Source organism: Cynocephalus volans, chromosome 2 (assembly GCF_027409185.1).
Source record: "Cynocephalus volans isolate mCynVol1 chromosome 2, mCynVol1.pri, whole genome shotgun sequence".
Taxonomy (NCBI): Eukaryota; Metazoa; Chordata; class Mammalia; order Dermoptera; family Cynocephalidae; genus Cynocephalus; species Cynocephalus volans.
In genome coordinates, this window is record NC_084461.1 from 77,584,439 (window position 1) to 77,601,237 (window position 16,799).

Sequence of the window (16,799 nt, forward strand, 5' to 3'; positions counted from 1 at the left end):
TTGGTCCTCTACACTACAGGACTTTGGTCCCTCTGTGCTACAGGCTTTGGCCCTGCGAAATACATGTTTTTTATTTCTATCTCATTAATGTCAATATCCTCCACATGATGTCAATTGCCAGTATAAATTTTCAGTACTAGTAAAAATTTATCTGGTTGCAGTCTTTAAATATAACCTATTTGGTGATTATCATTTGTTTCTCATTGATTGGAAAGTTGGTGAGGTGTGATGATTTATTTTGTTTATTCTTTGAGAAAATTAATTCACTCTGAAATTATGTGGCTGCTTGGTGTGACATACCACTAACTTGGACAGCATATGAAAAGACAAAGAAATATAATACACAGTTGCTGTTATAGAAAAATGTTTTAACTGGAAGTTTTACTTCAGCAGGCCCAAAATCCAAAAAAGCAAAAGATACAGGCAAAGGTACTTCACTCACTAATACTGCAGATGTGTTGGAAAAAATTGAGGTAAGGTTTTCTTCTTACCATAAAAGTGTACTGAAAAAATGTAAAAGGTCATACCTCCTTTTGCCTTCTTACTTCAACTTTTCAACCTTCTCTCACTTGTTAATAGCATGTGGATTTGGCAGAAGTGAGCCTAGCACCTGAGATAACTGGGGAGGTTTGAACTTTGTTAGCTGGGAAGTAGGGAGGTTCCATGCTGTTCTTTACCACTCACCTGGCAACTTGCCTGGTCTTCTGTCACCTGTTTCCTTTTCCACTGTATGGCTCTTTCCCCTTTGTACTGGAATTATGCAGGGGGAAGAAACATGAAAGAGTTACATACCTCTTTTATGTAACTCTTAATTTTAAAAGAGTTAAATATGTAATTCTTTTTAAATCTTTCATTTTTTCTCCTGTTGGTGTTTATATACTTTTTAAATGTTTTTTTCCTATGTCTTATGTGAAGTATAGAAGACTCTGTTGAGGGAAAATTATATCGTATTGAACTTATTTTGTATCTTTCTTTATTTAAATATTTCAAAAATAAAAAGATGTAAAATTCAGGAGGTTAATACACTGAAAATTTGCCCTCCCATTCCTGTAATGGCCATCCAGTTCTCTTCCAGTAGACAACCAATGTTCCCAGTTTCTTATATATCCTTTCAGAAATATTTTATGCATAACAAAGATTTTTTAAATTTTTAATGACAAAAGGAGGCATGTTATACTCTTCTGCATTTTCATTTTATTACTTAAAATATCTTGCTGATGGTTCCATAGCAGTCTGTATAGAGTTGCCTTATTGTGTTTTTGGCTGCACTATAAGAATGAACCATAATTTATTTAATTAATGTCCTACTGATGGATATTATGCCTCATCTAGAGTTTTGCTATTACAAACAATGTGCAGTCAATTTGTGCTAAGTATATCATTTCACATTTGTAGTGTAGATTTCTAGAAGTATTTGTTGGTCAACTGTTAACATACTTTGTATAAAATGGGTAACTTGTCACATTGCTTTCCGTGAGGTTATACTAATTTATTCCTGCTATCAGTGCATATGTTACCTTGCATTAATGATGATGATGGTGATGATGATGATAGTCACTAACACTTATTGAGAACTTATTATGTACCAGGCTCTTTGATGAGCTCTTTATATACATTATGTCCTTCAGAGTTCATAACAACAAAGAAAGGTGGGCATTGTTATTCCTTACTTACAGATGAGAAGTCAAGGCTTTAACTTTTACTTGCCTGGACAAGTTATCACAGCAACTTGGTGGCAGAAGCTCATATTTTTATTATATTTTGACCATTCCTTGAGCTGTAGATAAAATGTCTGAAAAGTAAAGCCAGGAGGATTGATGACAGAATAGCGATAACTGTCAGGTTTAACTGTGGTGCAGTGATAGATGGGGTTGCAGGACTAGCCAGCTTGTATTGATGGAACACAGGTTCTGACTGTACTTAAAACTTCCTGGGAAGAAGTTGCTAAGATGACATGTGCTGTTAGGAAGATTGAGCTGGACCTCTGGGTATGTTTTTGCCTCAGAAACAAATTGCATTTCCTTATTCCCTACACTTAAATGTCTTTTTGAAGACAAAAACTGTTAAAGCTGGAATTTTAAATCTAGAAAGCCCAATAAGTTAGCAGTTTTTATAGAACAAAGTTCATTTCCAGATGACTCTTATTGCTCATGTCTTCAGCAAAAGCAGTGCATGTTTTATTTTTGTATTAATCTGTTTTATGTTGCTATAACAGAATACCGCAGATGGGGTAATTTATAAAGAGGATAAATTTCTCACAGTTCTGGAGGCTGGGATTCCAAGATCAAGGTGCTGGCATCCAGCAAGAGCCTTCTTGCAGTGTCATCCTATTGAGGAAGGCAGAAGAGCAGGAGAGCCAGAGAGAGAGAGACAATCTTTTCTCTCCATTTTTGTTCCATCTGGGCCCCCAGCTGGTTGGATAGTGCTGCACACATTGAGAGGGGCTCTTCCCCAGTCAGTCCTCTGACTCACATGCAACCTCCTCTGGAGACACTCTCATAGACACACCCAGAAGTAATGCTTTACCAGTTTTCTAAGTATTCCTTAATCCAGTCAAATTGGCACCTAAAAATTAACCATCACAATTTTAATAGGACGTCTGTAAATGGAGAAGGAGTGATGTACAGTTACATGTCACATTATTAATGTGTGAATAATCAGACAGCAGTAAACTAAGATCTGAGCTTCATATTTCTGCATGACATACAGGAGGCTCTGTATGGTGGCTGTTTAATATTTAAACTAGAAGAACTGTCCTGAAATCTAATCACCTCTTCAAGGCCCCACCTTTCAATTACCAGAATCGGATTCCCCACCCTCAACAGTTACAGTGGGAATTAAGCTTATGATATATGAATTCTGGGGGACACAATTCAATCAATTCACAGCATAGATGCCTCAAATGATCTGTAAACACTATTTGTTTACTTGTAGTTTTCCAAAAGGATTGCTAGTTGGAAAAATAACACACATTATATTATAGTAATAACTCACATTAAGGCAGCATATGGGTCAGTATCAAGATAAATCATTTATGTCTGTTACTTTGGTCTTATTTGTTCTGCCTGGGTTGGGTGAGCAGATAGGAAAGGTGGAGTTTGAATTTTGATTAGAAAAATTGACTCTATCTGATGGAGTCTTTCTGTCATCTTTAATTTGCTTACATTAAATTTGAATGTAATTAAAAGGATTTAAAAAAATAAATCTTTAAGAACCAATAAAGGAATAGCTAAGTTGTAGTCACTCAGATATAAAATATATTTTCTCTCATGTGTAATCTACAAAGTAAGTATAATAGACATGGAATATTTTTAGATTCATGAATTAGTGTTCTGATTACTGTTTAAGAATAATCACATATTAATTAAAGTGATCTTATGCCTTAATTGAGTATTAATATGTGATATTATTGCTTCACCCACCTCCTAGAAAATTTGTGAAATTGAGCATATCATTTGTGCAAATTGAGCATAGTACAATTTAGTGAACAGATAGTGACAGTAATGAAAATAGGTCACTTTTATCAAATGAAAAAAATTGTTAGTAGTCATAATGGAAATATGGAGATGTAATTTTCAAGTTAAACTTGTGTGCTGTGAGAAGGTACAATAATGATTTTAATAGGGTAGATAAGTGGAATCGTAAGGCATTCAAAGCTTTTCTAACCTTGCATCTCTTCTTTGCCTCCTCTCTTAGCATTTCTAACATTCACTAGTGTTGACTGTGATTTGAGTTTTAATCTTTCTTCCCAACCTGCCAAATATATCAAGAAGCATATATTCCTGGAAATGGGAAATAAATGAGGGAGAACAAAGATAAGGACATGGATAATCTGTAACTAGGATAATTTATGCCAGAATGACTTGATATTAATAATTTTAAGTGATCTCACTTATAAACTAAAACATAGACATTTTGAAATATTACCATTACATTCTTCTTTCTCCTTTTATGTTAGAAAGAAAACATAGTTCTTCTCTGTAAACTAAATCACCTCAAGTATTTTAGAAGAAGGTAGGATAGAAATCATAAAAATAAAGCATTGTATATTAGAGCTGATAACCCCAGTATTACCCGAGACCCAATTATTAAGTAACAAACTCAAAAAAAATACTAGTGTAATGATAGGATGATTAGTTCCTCCATTCTTGAATTAACTTATATTTTCCTAGAAAGTGGCCTGGAAGTGGTGGTAAAGTGAGATTAGAATAAGGTGATAAGTAACTGTGTGCTCTTAAGGCTGGGCAGGGAGGTCAAAGCCTAGTGGTTTCCATATAAAGTAATGAAATTCATTCATATCAGGAATTGGAAAAGAGAGGTGATGGTGAAAAATCAGATGAGGAAAATGAAGAGAAAGAAGGAAGCAAAGAGAAAGGTAAAGAAGGCGATGATGATGACGATAATGATGCTGCCGAACAGGAGGACTATGATGAAGAAGAGCAAGAAGAGGTAATGGTCCCTCTGGGGAGGGTAACAAAGTTTCTAAGCCTAAGGATTATCTCATAAGGAATCAGATACATCAACAAACAAACAAAAACCAAGTTGATTGGAACCAGAAGTATTATTATCACTGGCGTCAATGCCTTGGTGTGGAGAGAATTACTACAGCATTGAAATTCTAATGATGCCAAATTGAATGTAGGAGATAAAAGTAACTTGATAAGCAACTTTGTAAGTGGAAGTCCACAAATAAAAGATATTGATCAGATTTAAAATTAAGATTTATCAATATAAAATTTTAAGTCAGCAATTAAGATAATGAAGAACTTAGTCGGACAGGTCTGGAGGGGAATCCCTGCAATGCCATCATGTTTTAGATTCCAAAGTGCATGTGGACACTATCAGAGAACATCTTTAATCCAATCTCAGTTATTTGGCTGAGTCAGGACTCCATGTTTTGTATTTGAGATTTCCAACTATTAGAAACATGGTGCATTTCAAAATGAACTGGAGTCAGTCAGGACATTTTTGAGCAGGGTAATTTTCTTGGTCTTTGTAGCCACCTCACCTGAGAGTTTCTTCTTTATTATGGTGACCTTTGTCTTCACTCCATTTCATCTTCTTGCACCGCACTCTGAATCTTTTCTTTACCTGAAACTGCTCCAACTATGAAATCATTATTATATGCTTTGATTATTTTGCATTAAATTTTGTGTTCTTTTGAAATTTATATTGGTACAAAGGGAGAAGTATGGATACATTTTTATCTGTTTCCAAGTGGCAAGCCAAATGCTAACCTCATTTGTTAAATAAGTTGCTTCTCATTGATTTGAAATTCTTACTTTATCAGCTATTAGATTCCCATTTCTATTTAGATGTATTTCTTGATTCTGTTTCATTGGTCTATTTCTGAACCAACAGAGAGCTGTTCCAATTAATAAAGCTTCTGATTATTTGTTAATATTTGTAGGACATGTCTTCCCTGATACCCTTCTTTTTCAGAATGTTTGAGTATTCTGTTTATTCTTAAAGATAAATTTTAAGTCTAAATATTTTAAAATTAAACATATCACATTTGTCTCCATATTTCCTTCCAGATCATTCACTTTTGTATTCTCATTGCTCTCTGACATGATTGAGACAGTACTTCTGATCCGCTATTTCATCTTAGTTGGTTCTCTGTCTTAATTTCCCTCTTTGAGGAGCCTAGACCCTGCTCACCCTTCATCCTCTTCTTACCGTTACTCTTGTCTCTTGTCCTGTGGACCAATGCAGCCTTTGAACATTACCACTCTCTGCCCCTTTCTCCCTTCAAACCTGCCTGTGTAGCATTTCTGAAGAATCAGAGAAACTGATGCCACTAAAAAAACACTAGCCCCATTTTGCTGGCCATCTTGCTTTCTGTTTCTCTTAAGTCAGTTCTTTACAGCAGTTATTTTAGATCATCTTCTTTCTTCTTAATCCCCCTTTTTTACTACCTTGTCTTTTAGTCTCAGCAAGTGACAGCACCTTCAGACAGAAAATGAAGACAAGAGGAACCTCCCTTAATTTCATATCCTCTGCCTTCAAACTAAGTGTCTTCCCTCCTCCTCTTCTTTGTTATCAATGGAAGAAATCCCCTTCATCCTGTTTGGGGCTAATTGTCCTGCCCATTTGGGGGAACAATAATCCTCAGGTTGTTTCTCTTTCCATGTTTTCAACCTCTTTTTCTACTTCCCTCTTCTATTTATGAATTAAAACATGTTCATCTCCCAAAGTAAAATATGTTCCCCACACTCCCCTCCAACTCTCGTGCTGTCTCTTGGAAAGTCTCTTTAGCTGCCATCACTTGTTCACTCCCTCCACTATTTCCAGTCTGATTTCCACCACCATGCTGTTCAAATTATCGCTACCAAGTTCAACATAGACAAATTTTAGCCCTCATTTCACTTGGCTTTTCTGCAGCCTTTAACACTTCTGACAACTCTATTATAAAATATTGTTCTTTTTGTTTAAATTCAGCAATTTAAGGCAATTATTGGCCTCTACTTTATGCCCAGCATTGTGCTAGGTGCCCTGACATAGACAAAAGTGCTTGCTTCCTTTCATTTTTGTAACATAATGCTTCTCAGTCTTCTCCTATTTCTCTGATACCTTTTTGTTGTCTCTTGAGTTCTCTTCCCTTCCTAATCTTTAAATGTCAGTATTCTTCAGGTTCTGCCTTTGGGCCTTCCTTTTCTCTGCATATTCTCCCTACTTGATTGCACCCTATATAGACTTATGACTCCTTAATGTTTTTTCACTCAGTGTATAGTAATTGTACACCAACTGTATGCTTGGAATTACACTAGGCAATGGGAATATGAAAATGAGATACAGTTCTCCCCTCAAAGAAATTAATCTACTGGGGAGACAGGCAAGAAAGGAGATAGTTGTAATACAGTGAGTAATGCTATGACGTAGTATGCACAGAAGAGGGCACCAAATTCCATTTTAGAGATGTCAAAGACATCTCAAAAGAGCCAATTTATGAGCTCTCAAAAGTTGATCAGATCAAGATGAGAAAATGTAGTGGAGGGGCCTTGTAGGTAGAGAAAAGAACATGGAGAAAAGCTTGTAGGTGGTGAGAGTGGGGCATCTTAGTTTAATTGACAAGGTAAATCAATACAACTAAACTAGACAGTGTATGTGGTTATGTGGAGAGGTGAGTCTGGAGAGATGAGCAGGATTTGGGTCATTAATGGCCTTTAATAACAAGCTGAGATATTTGACTTTATCCTGAGTGCTGTGGGGACACTGAAGGATTTTAAATAATGGAGTAGTATGATCAGATTTTTATCTTAGAAAGCTCAATTGCTTGGATTGGAAGGAGCCAAGGTAGGATCATATTTGAAAGCTTTTTGCTATAAACCAGTGGTAATTTTTACCCTTCAAGGGATATTTGATAATGTTTGGAGACATTTTTGATTATCACAACTGGTATGGGGGCAGGGTGAGGACTGGCCAGTATTCTAGACAAGAGTGGCTTTTGGAATACTCTTGTTGGCAAAATCTGCTTGAGTTAAGTCTGCATCATATCTGTGTTCAAATTAAGATCACCTCTAACAAAAACAACAAACATTGGGATTCTGGTAGTTTTAGAATTCTGTGTTGGGTCTTAGCAGAGCACTACTCATCAGTGGGTTTACACTAGTGGGTTTCTATAACTACATTTCATTTAAAAACAAAAAACTTTCCACTTTAATAGAGAAATGATGTATGTTCTGAGTATGACACTGAGTGACAGATGGAAAAAGGAGCTCCATTAAAGCCATACTAGATTTATAGTCCTCTTTGTTCCTTTTTAGCACTTAATTAATTAAAATGTTGTGGCGATTGAATTACTCAAAGTATTGAAGATTTGATAAGCATTTTGTTTTGAAGAGTAAAATGGAGCAAATTATTTATGTAACAATAGGTGTTAAAATCAAAGAAATGAAGACTTTTCTTCTTCTATCTTTTGAGTATTGTAATCAAAGAAAAAAACAAGGGCTCAAATGATAGCCAAGAACCATTTAAGCCACCAGCTTCAACAGGTTCCACTACTTTATGCATGTACAAGATTACTAACATCACAAAATTACCTAATTTGAATCACTGAACATACTTGGAGGAGGTGCTCATGTCTAAAACACAAGTGGCATGTGCTTGATTTAGAATACTAGAGTATCCCTCCCTTTCTCATGTCTACTTTTACACACAAACTGGCTTGCTTATATTTCCACACAACTGTCCTTGCCAAGGTCTAATTTACAAGGTGAAGTCAACCATGTCACTTCTCTCCCTTACACAAGCCCTAGGCTTCAGCCAGGTTTCTAGACGTTACTGGATTTCTTGGCACCAGAGAAGCCAGGCCAGCTTTTTAGAGCTGGGAAAGGTCTTAGATGGATGCAGAAATTTATAGTATAATAAAGTAATGAAGTATCCGAATAATGCAAGTTACCTTTCTTGCATTATTTGTATATATTTATATATAAAAATCCTACCATCCAGATACTAAAAAAGAAAACCTTAAGGAAAACTATAAAGCTGGTATACAGGAGACTTCCTTTTGAGGATAATTTCTACTTCTTACTGTAGACAGTAGAGATGGGGAGATTCATTTTTTATTATGGCAGATTTCCATCATGTACAAAATCTAGTGACTAGTGAAATAAACACCCATGGGCTTATCACCCAGCTTTAAAAATGATCAACTCACAGCCAGTCTTTCAGCCACTCATTTATCTACCCAATCCCTGCCTGGCCCTCTACTTCTACCCACTATGTACCTTGGATTATTTAAAGCTAATCCTAGGCATCATATCATTTCATCCATAAATATTTCAGTATGGACTCAAAAATAAGGGCTCTTTAACAACATCAAAATATAATTATTACATCTCATACAATGAAATATAATTTCTTAATATTATCAAAAATAAAGCCAATGTTAAATTTTTCTGGTTGCCTCAAAAAAATGTGTTTGTTCCAATCAGAATTCAAATATAATCCAATCCTTACACTGCAACTGGTTAATATCTCTTAAATTTAATCTATATCCATGGATATTTGAATTTTCTATAGAAAGCACAGAAATGTTCTGAGTTATTTACATGGATGATAGTCATAACCGTCAGAACTGGAACATTCCCAGGGGCTTAATCCCTCTTAACCTAAGGGAAACGGAGAGGATATGGATAGAATGTATTGTGGCATCCTCTAGGTTTGGGTGGGTATCATGAGGCCTTTTTTTGATAGTAAGCAAAAATGCCTCTGCTTATGTTCAGTTATGCTTTATTATGCTTTGTGACTGAAAAACTCAGTTCTGGTGTAGTCTAATGAATGTTAATGTAAATTGGCTTTGTTTCTTTAGTATTTGTGCATTTGGTGGAGTGTTTAGTTTTTAGCTAACTAAACAATGCATCATCCCACTAAGGTAGATGTATCATCCTGCTAAGATGGAATGTACAACCTTTCATGTCCTCTTAGCTAGTTGGTGCTTAAGAACAGTGGGAAGTGGTGGTCTTCAGAAAGAAAGCAACACACGTAGACATGAGTGAAGACTAATGTGTGTTTTTGTTGTTGTTGTTTTTGGAACATAACTGACAGTACATATCTTTGGGGTACAGCATTGAATATAAATACCAGTGTGCAATATGTGATGTTCAAATCAGGATAATTAGAATATTCATCATTATACAATGTAATCAGTTTTCATGGCTCTTTACCAATTCCTCCCTTCCCCCCTCCCTCTCCTTTTTCCCACCCCCAGCAACCTCAGTTCTGTTCTCTTCTCTTAAAAAGTTCAGCATATTATTGTGATTATTGTATCTTTTTTTAAAATTTGTTTTATTTATTTTTATTAGCTCCTACATATAAGTGAGGACATGCAGTATTTCTCTTTCTGTGCCTGGCTTATTTAACTTAACATAACTTTCTCTAAGTTCATCCATGTTGCTGCGAATGGCAGAATTTCATTCTTTTTATGGCAGAGTAGTATTCCATTGTATAAATATACCACATTTTCCTTATCTACTCATCTGATGATGGGCATTTAGGTTGGTTCTAGCTCTTAGCTATTGTAAATAGAGTTGCAATAAACACGGGAGTCCAGGTGTCTCTTTGACATGATGGTTTCCATTCCTTTGGGTATATACCCACCAGTGGGATTGCTAGGTCAGTGGCAATTCTATCTGTAGTTGTTTGAGGAACTTCTGTACCATTTTCCGTAATGGTTGCCCATTTTACAGTCTCACCAACAGTGTAGGAGGCTTCCCCGTTCTCTGCGTCCTCACCAGCATGTTATCCTCTGTCTTCTTGATAATGGCCAGTCTAACTGGAGTGAGATGATATCTCAGTGTGGTTTTGATTTGCATTTCCCAGATGCTGAGTGAGGTTGAGCATTTTTTCATGTGTCTGTTGGCCATTTGTATATTTTCTAAAAGAAAAGATAGGGGGAACACTTCAGGAAGTAGGACTGAGCAAAGACTTTATGAACCAAGACCCCAGAAGCACAGGCAACAAAAGGAAAAACAAATGGGATTATATCAAACTAAAAAGCTTCTGCACAGCAAAAGAAACAATTAACAGAGCAAAAAGACAACCAACAGAGTGGGAGAAAATATTTGCAAAATATGCAATCCAACAAATGATAAATACCCAGAATATACAAGGAACTCAAACAACTTAGTAAAAAAACAAATAACGTGATTAAAAAATGGGCAAAGGAGCCAAAAAGGCATTTCTTAAAGGAAGATATACAAATGGTTAATGTGTTTTTTAAGCAGAGAAAAAAGCAGAGACTTTCTTTTAAGCCTGGTATATTTTCTTATTACCCAAATTTGGTATTTATAAACTTACAGGGACAGTCTATATTGTATTCTTTTAATAACAGTGTTACTACTCATTCATTGTTTACTGAGGAATGTATCATTTCACTTAGGAAAATGACTACATTAATTCATACTTTGAAGATGGAGATGATTTTGGTGCAGACAGTGATGACAACATGGATGAAGCAACCTATTAGCTGTGAAATTTCTCAAAAAAAAAGATTTTTGTGATAGTTTGTGAACATTTGGACAGACTTGTTTTCTATTTTATTTCTGATAAGGAATGAGTAAGTATTTTATTTTTATTTCTGTTTAGTTGGACAAATACTTGTTACCAAAATATTCAGAACCACTTTGAGTTTACATACTAGTTACCTTACAAATTAGTCTCTGACACTCCCACATTCCTTCTAAATACCTCTGCCACCCTTTTATGTACTCTAATGGATTTTCTTTTTTTTTTTTTTTTTTGGTTTTATTTGTATTTGAATGTGCCTAAATAGTTTTTGCATCTCTTAATCTATGTATTCATACTTGAACAAATCATTCTTGTTTAACTGCTGGCCTTTTGTAAAACTATCACTAGTCATGATGGATTTCTATAACCTTGAAATTGACTTAATACAGCACATGGAGCACTTTAAAAACAAAGAAACTTGAAAATAATTTTATCTTTTACTATCACATGGTATATTCTATACTACTACATTATAACTATGTAAACCTAACTGAGCTCTTACAAGTGCAGATATATGAGATTAGAGGTTTTCTGATAAAAAATATACACACGGGAAAATGCCAATCTGAGCTATATAAATTTCACAGTTCATATCTCAGCTAGCAAAGATACTTTCACGTGGGATGAATATTATAAATATTTGAATTTGGGGCTAACTTCATACCGTATATGAATTAATCATCCCACTGTAGTAAGTTTTGACATCTTCGAATAGTTGGGCTTATGAAAAATTAGACGTCTTATTTTTACTTTACGTAAGTGTGGAGTAAGTTCTGGTCATATAAATCTCACTGCAGAATGCAGGTGTGTTAACTCTGCTGTAAGGGGTAGTGTCCTCTGTTTCACAGGACTTATGAGCTGTACAACCAATTTATACAATAATGCAGAATGAACTCAGGTTATTTTGAAGTTAAGATTAATCTTTTAAGTTTAACTTAAAAGCTAGCTTCCCTGGCTTTTTATATTTTGGATAGCAGGGGGGGAATACCTACAAACTTTAACCTCCAAAAACTCTCAAATGCCAAAGATTTTTGAGAAAATTCATATTATATATTTCAAAAATAATTTATTAGTGTTATGTATCAAAAGAAATAAAGAAAATTTATTTTTCCCCTTTGGGAAGATATCACCCTTTATCTTCTAACCTGAGAATCAGAGCCCTAGGTTTTGTTTCTACCAGTGCTATTAATATTAAACTCAACCTTGAAACTGAACTTGGTTCAGTTTCTGTGCCTTAGTTTCTCCACTTGTAAACAATTTCCTGTAAAAATTGTTTAAACACCAACCAAAACTTACCATGTGTATTCATTCTTTTGCCTTATAGAAATGATCCCTTATTTAAATTTGGTTTTCACCTCTAAAAGCTTATAGCTCAGAAAGTAACTGAAAACAGTTTTTAGAAACAAACATGTTTTCCTCACAAAATACGTTGTAATCTGATTTTCCTATCTTGTATTCATGGGGAAAATAGGAGAAAATTTGTATTGTCTTGTACCATTTTGCAACATGACTTTCTCAGGAAAAAGATCACTTTCAATGGCAATACTTCCTCAAATAATTCAAGATGAGTATGAAGACCCTTATTATTTAGTGCTGTGTTGATCATATGTGAATTACTTCTTGTTTAAAGGGGCTTATCAAAAATTTTTCAGATTCTAAATGGAAAATATGAAATAAGTCTACTTACAACAGCAATCTACTATACTTAGAATAGAAACCTCACCAAGTTTTCAGTAGTAATGAGCAAATAAGGTTGTTATTTGGGATTGATAATTAACATAGGTGTTTTATTCTCTCTTACCTCCTTAGTACTGAAGCCAAATACCATTTACTTCATAGAAATCTTATTTCTACAGTTCTATTTCTGTGCACTATTATAAATCTCAGATGACCACTTGAATCAGATAAATATACTGAAGGTAAAGACGTTTCTTCTCCTAGCTTTCTATCTTCAGCATTTTAGTCCTGCAGATAGTAGGGTAGCCCCTTAGGGCAAATTCGCAGGCCCCAGCCATTTCCTTTAAAGTAAATTCTTTCCCCCTTTAGAAGATCGTTTTACAATTTTAAAGTGTATTAATTGTGAGAACAGGTAGGATTTGCAGGTTGCTTTACCAGCATGAATCTTGTTTTTCTGGCTTAAAATCTGAGACTGTGAAGTTATTCCATAGGAAAATAAACGTTATTTTGCAGAGATAGCCTCTTACATATAAAGTGATGAAGTGTCTTTAAAATTGATATAACAAAACTGTTTGGTTGCTATAATGCTTATTTTTCTGTATTTGTTTACACATTAAATTCTTACAAAACAAAATTGTGTCCTTTTGCTCTATATTAAGATGTTTTATTTTGAACTCCAATATATTTACTTGGTAGAGAAAGCTTAGTTAATACAGATTTTACCTAGTAAAGTAACTATATATTTATTGAGCAGAGATGCCTGTATCAGATATTCTTTCACAAAACACCACCACAAACAACAAAAGGAAACTCTAAATATGTGATTAGGAGAAAAGGTGTGATAATGAGATTTTGCAGACAGTATACTCATATTAGTGTGAACATTGGTATCTTGGACTGACTTAAACTGGATACCAGAGAATGCTAAAAAAAAACTCAGAGGATTGTTGTTAACTTTTCCCTCCTTCACCACCTTCCAAATGTAGTGTCAAATGGCTTTGCTTTAATATGGTTAAAGTCTCTAGGATTAGTAAAAAGTTCCTTTTTATAAAAAAAGAACTATAAATACAATTTTAACACCTAGATACTTTTAAAAATGGAACAAATAAGGATTACACTACAAATTCTTCCATTAAATAAACAAAAGCTCCAAAGAACTTTTATTCATTCTGATACTCATAATTTTTAAAAATTGATATTTTTGAAAATTTTTGTTCTATAATAATTTACATATAAATAGAGCATATTATGGCTAATCCACAACTTCATAGCAAGTCTTTTTTTTAACAGTAAAATGCACAAATCATAAGTATACAAGGGTACTTCAAAAAGTTCATGGAAAAATAGATTTACAAGATAATATGAATCCGTCATGAACTTTTTGAATTACCTGCATATTTTTAAAAATTATTTTCATTTATACATATTTATGGGGTACAAAGGTGACTATCAGTATTTGTGTATAGTATGATGATCAAATCAATACACATGTTCATTGTTAAAAATCATAATTACTTTTTGTGTCACTTACTAATGTACTCCTTATTTCCACCCCCCCCCACCCCCCACCACCTCTAGTAATTATAGGTCAGCTCTCTCCTTCTGAAAGTTCAAGGTTTTATTATGGTCTGTCTTTGTTTCTTAACCCCCACTTATGAGTGAAGGCACGTGTTTCTTTTTCTGTGCCTCACTTTTCACTTAATTTTCTTCAAGCCTGTCCTTGTTGCTGTGAATGGCAGAATTTCATTCTTTTTTATGGTTGAATGGTATTCCATTGTGTATATATACCACATTGTCTTTATCCAGTTGTCTGTTGATGGACATTTAAGCTGGTTCCATATCTAGGCTATTGTAAATAGAGTTGCGATGAACATGGGAATGCAGGTATCCCTTTGACATGATGATTTCCATTCCTTTGGGTATATACCCAGAAATGGGATTGCTGGATCATATGGTAGTTCTATCTGTAGTTGTTTGAGAAACATCCATACTGTTTTCCATAATGGCTGTACTAACTTACAGTCCCACCAACAGTGTACAAAGATTACCCTTTCTTCACGTCCTCACCAGCATTTGTTATTCTATGTTTTTGATAATAGCCAGCCTAGCTGGGGTGAAATATCTCAGTGCAGTTTTGATTTACATTTCCTTGGTGATGTTGAGCATTTTTTCATGTACCTGTTGGCCATCTGTATGTCTTCCTTTGAAAAGTGTCTATTCAGCTCCTTTGCCCATTTTTTAATTGAATTATTTGTTTTTTTTACTGGGAAGTTGTTTGAGTTCCTTGTATATTCTGGATATTAATCTCTTGGATGTATGGCTTACAAATATTTTCACTGTTTTGATTGTTTCCTTTTCTGTGCAGGTTTTTAGTTTAATATAATCCCATTTGTTTACTTTTTACTTTTTGTTGCTTGTGCTTTTGTTGCTTGTGCTTCATGAAGTCTTTGCCAAGTACTACATCCTGAAGTGCTTCCCCTATGTTTTCTTCGAGGAGTTTCATAGTTTCAGGTCTTATGCTTAAGTCTTTAACCCATTTTGAGTTGATGTTGGTATATGGCAAGAGGTATGGGTCTAGTTTCATTCTTCTACACATGGATATCCAGTTTTCCCAGCACCATTTACTGAAGAGGCTGTCTTTTCCCCAATGTATGTTCCTGGTGCCTTTGACAAAGATCAGTTGGCCATAAGTAAGTGGGTTGATTTCTGGATTCTCTATTCTGTTCCATTGGGCCGTGTTTTTATTCCAGTACCATGCTGTTTGGGTTACTATAGCTTTGTTGTATATTTTGAAGTCAAGTAGTGTAATACCTCCTGTTTTAATTTTTTTGCTCAGGATTTCTTTGGCTATTTAGGTGCTTTTGTTCCATATGAATTTTAGGATTATTTTTTTTCTATTTCTGCAAAGAATGTCATTGGTATTTTAATGGGAATTGCATTTAATTTATAGATAGCTTTAGGTAGAATGGATATTTTCACCACGTTTATTCTTACAATCCATGAACAGGAATGTCCATCTTTTGGTGTCTTCTTTCAGCAGAATTTTGTAGTTTCATTGTAGAGATCTTTCACCTTTGGTGAAATTTATTCCTAGGTATTCTTTGGTAGCTATTATAAATGGGCTTGCTTTAATCATTTCTTTTTCTGCTTGCTTAATGTTGGTGTGTAAGAACGCTACTGATTTTTGTGTATTCATCTTGTATCCTGCAACTTTACTGAATTTACCAGCTCTAGGAATTTTTTTGGTAGATTATGGATTTTTCTGTATACAGGATCATGTCAACTGCAAACAGTGGCAATTTGACTTTGCCTTTCCCAATTTGGATGCCCTTTCTTTCTCTTGCATGATTGCTGTGGCTAATAATTTCAATACTATGTTGAATAGGAATAGTGACTGGGCATCCTTCTTGTTCCTACTCTTAAAAGCGTTGTTTTCCGCATTCTGGATGATGCTGGTGGTAGGTCTGTCATATATGGCTTTTATTGTGTTGAGATATTTTACTTCCATATCTAATTGGTTCAGTCTTTATCACAAAGTGATGCTGAATTTTGTCAAATGCTTTTTTTGCATCTATTGAGATAATCATGTAGATTTTGTCCTTGCTTTTGATGATGTGGTGTATCACGTTGACCATGCCTTACCAGGTCCTCTTTCCTGAGGAAAATCCCCCAAAGGACATTCATCTATAATTTGTCTTATTTCATTTATGTCCTATAAATAATCCAGTGGGTTGTGTTTCAGTGTAACAAGGGGAAACTGAATTGGTAAACCTTTGGCAATTTCCTCTATCTGAATCAAACTTTGAAAGTAGAGAAGAAAAGTTCTGTTTATTCAATTAAATTCACCAGCTTCCATTTTAGATTGAATAATAAAATAGAAACTTTATTACATTTTGCAGATCTTTTAAAATACGAAAAATAAGGGGCAAAAATTTTAAAAACCAGTTTAAAAGATGCACATGCTGACTTGTCTACAATTACATTTTGCACTTGCATAAAATACATTATACAAAAGATTTATAGATTTTGCAAACATAAAAATATTAAATAAAGCATTTAGATAATCTGGTGATCTAACAGTGCAATATGCACATACTTGGAAGAAAAATACT

General features: G+C 34.5%; 1 protein-coding gene across 1 annotated transcript in view; it reads left to right on the top strand.

The window, feature by feature from the left end:
• The window catches only part of POLR3G (RNA polymerase III subunit G), a 42,178-nt gene extending 31,209 nt beyond the window's left edge, over positions 1–10,969 (top strand). Inside the window, exons 6-8 of the mRNA XM_063086206.1 lie at positions 391–473; positions 4,303–4,449; positions 10,883–10,969. Of these exons, the coding sequence (XP_062942276.1) occupies positions 391–473; positions 4,303–4,449; positions 10,883–10,969 (317 nt within the window). The remainder of the gene's footprint in view (positions 1–390; positions 474–4,302; positions 4,450–10,882) is intronic.
• Positions 10,970–16,799: the final 5,830 nt, after the last annotated feature.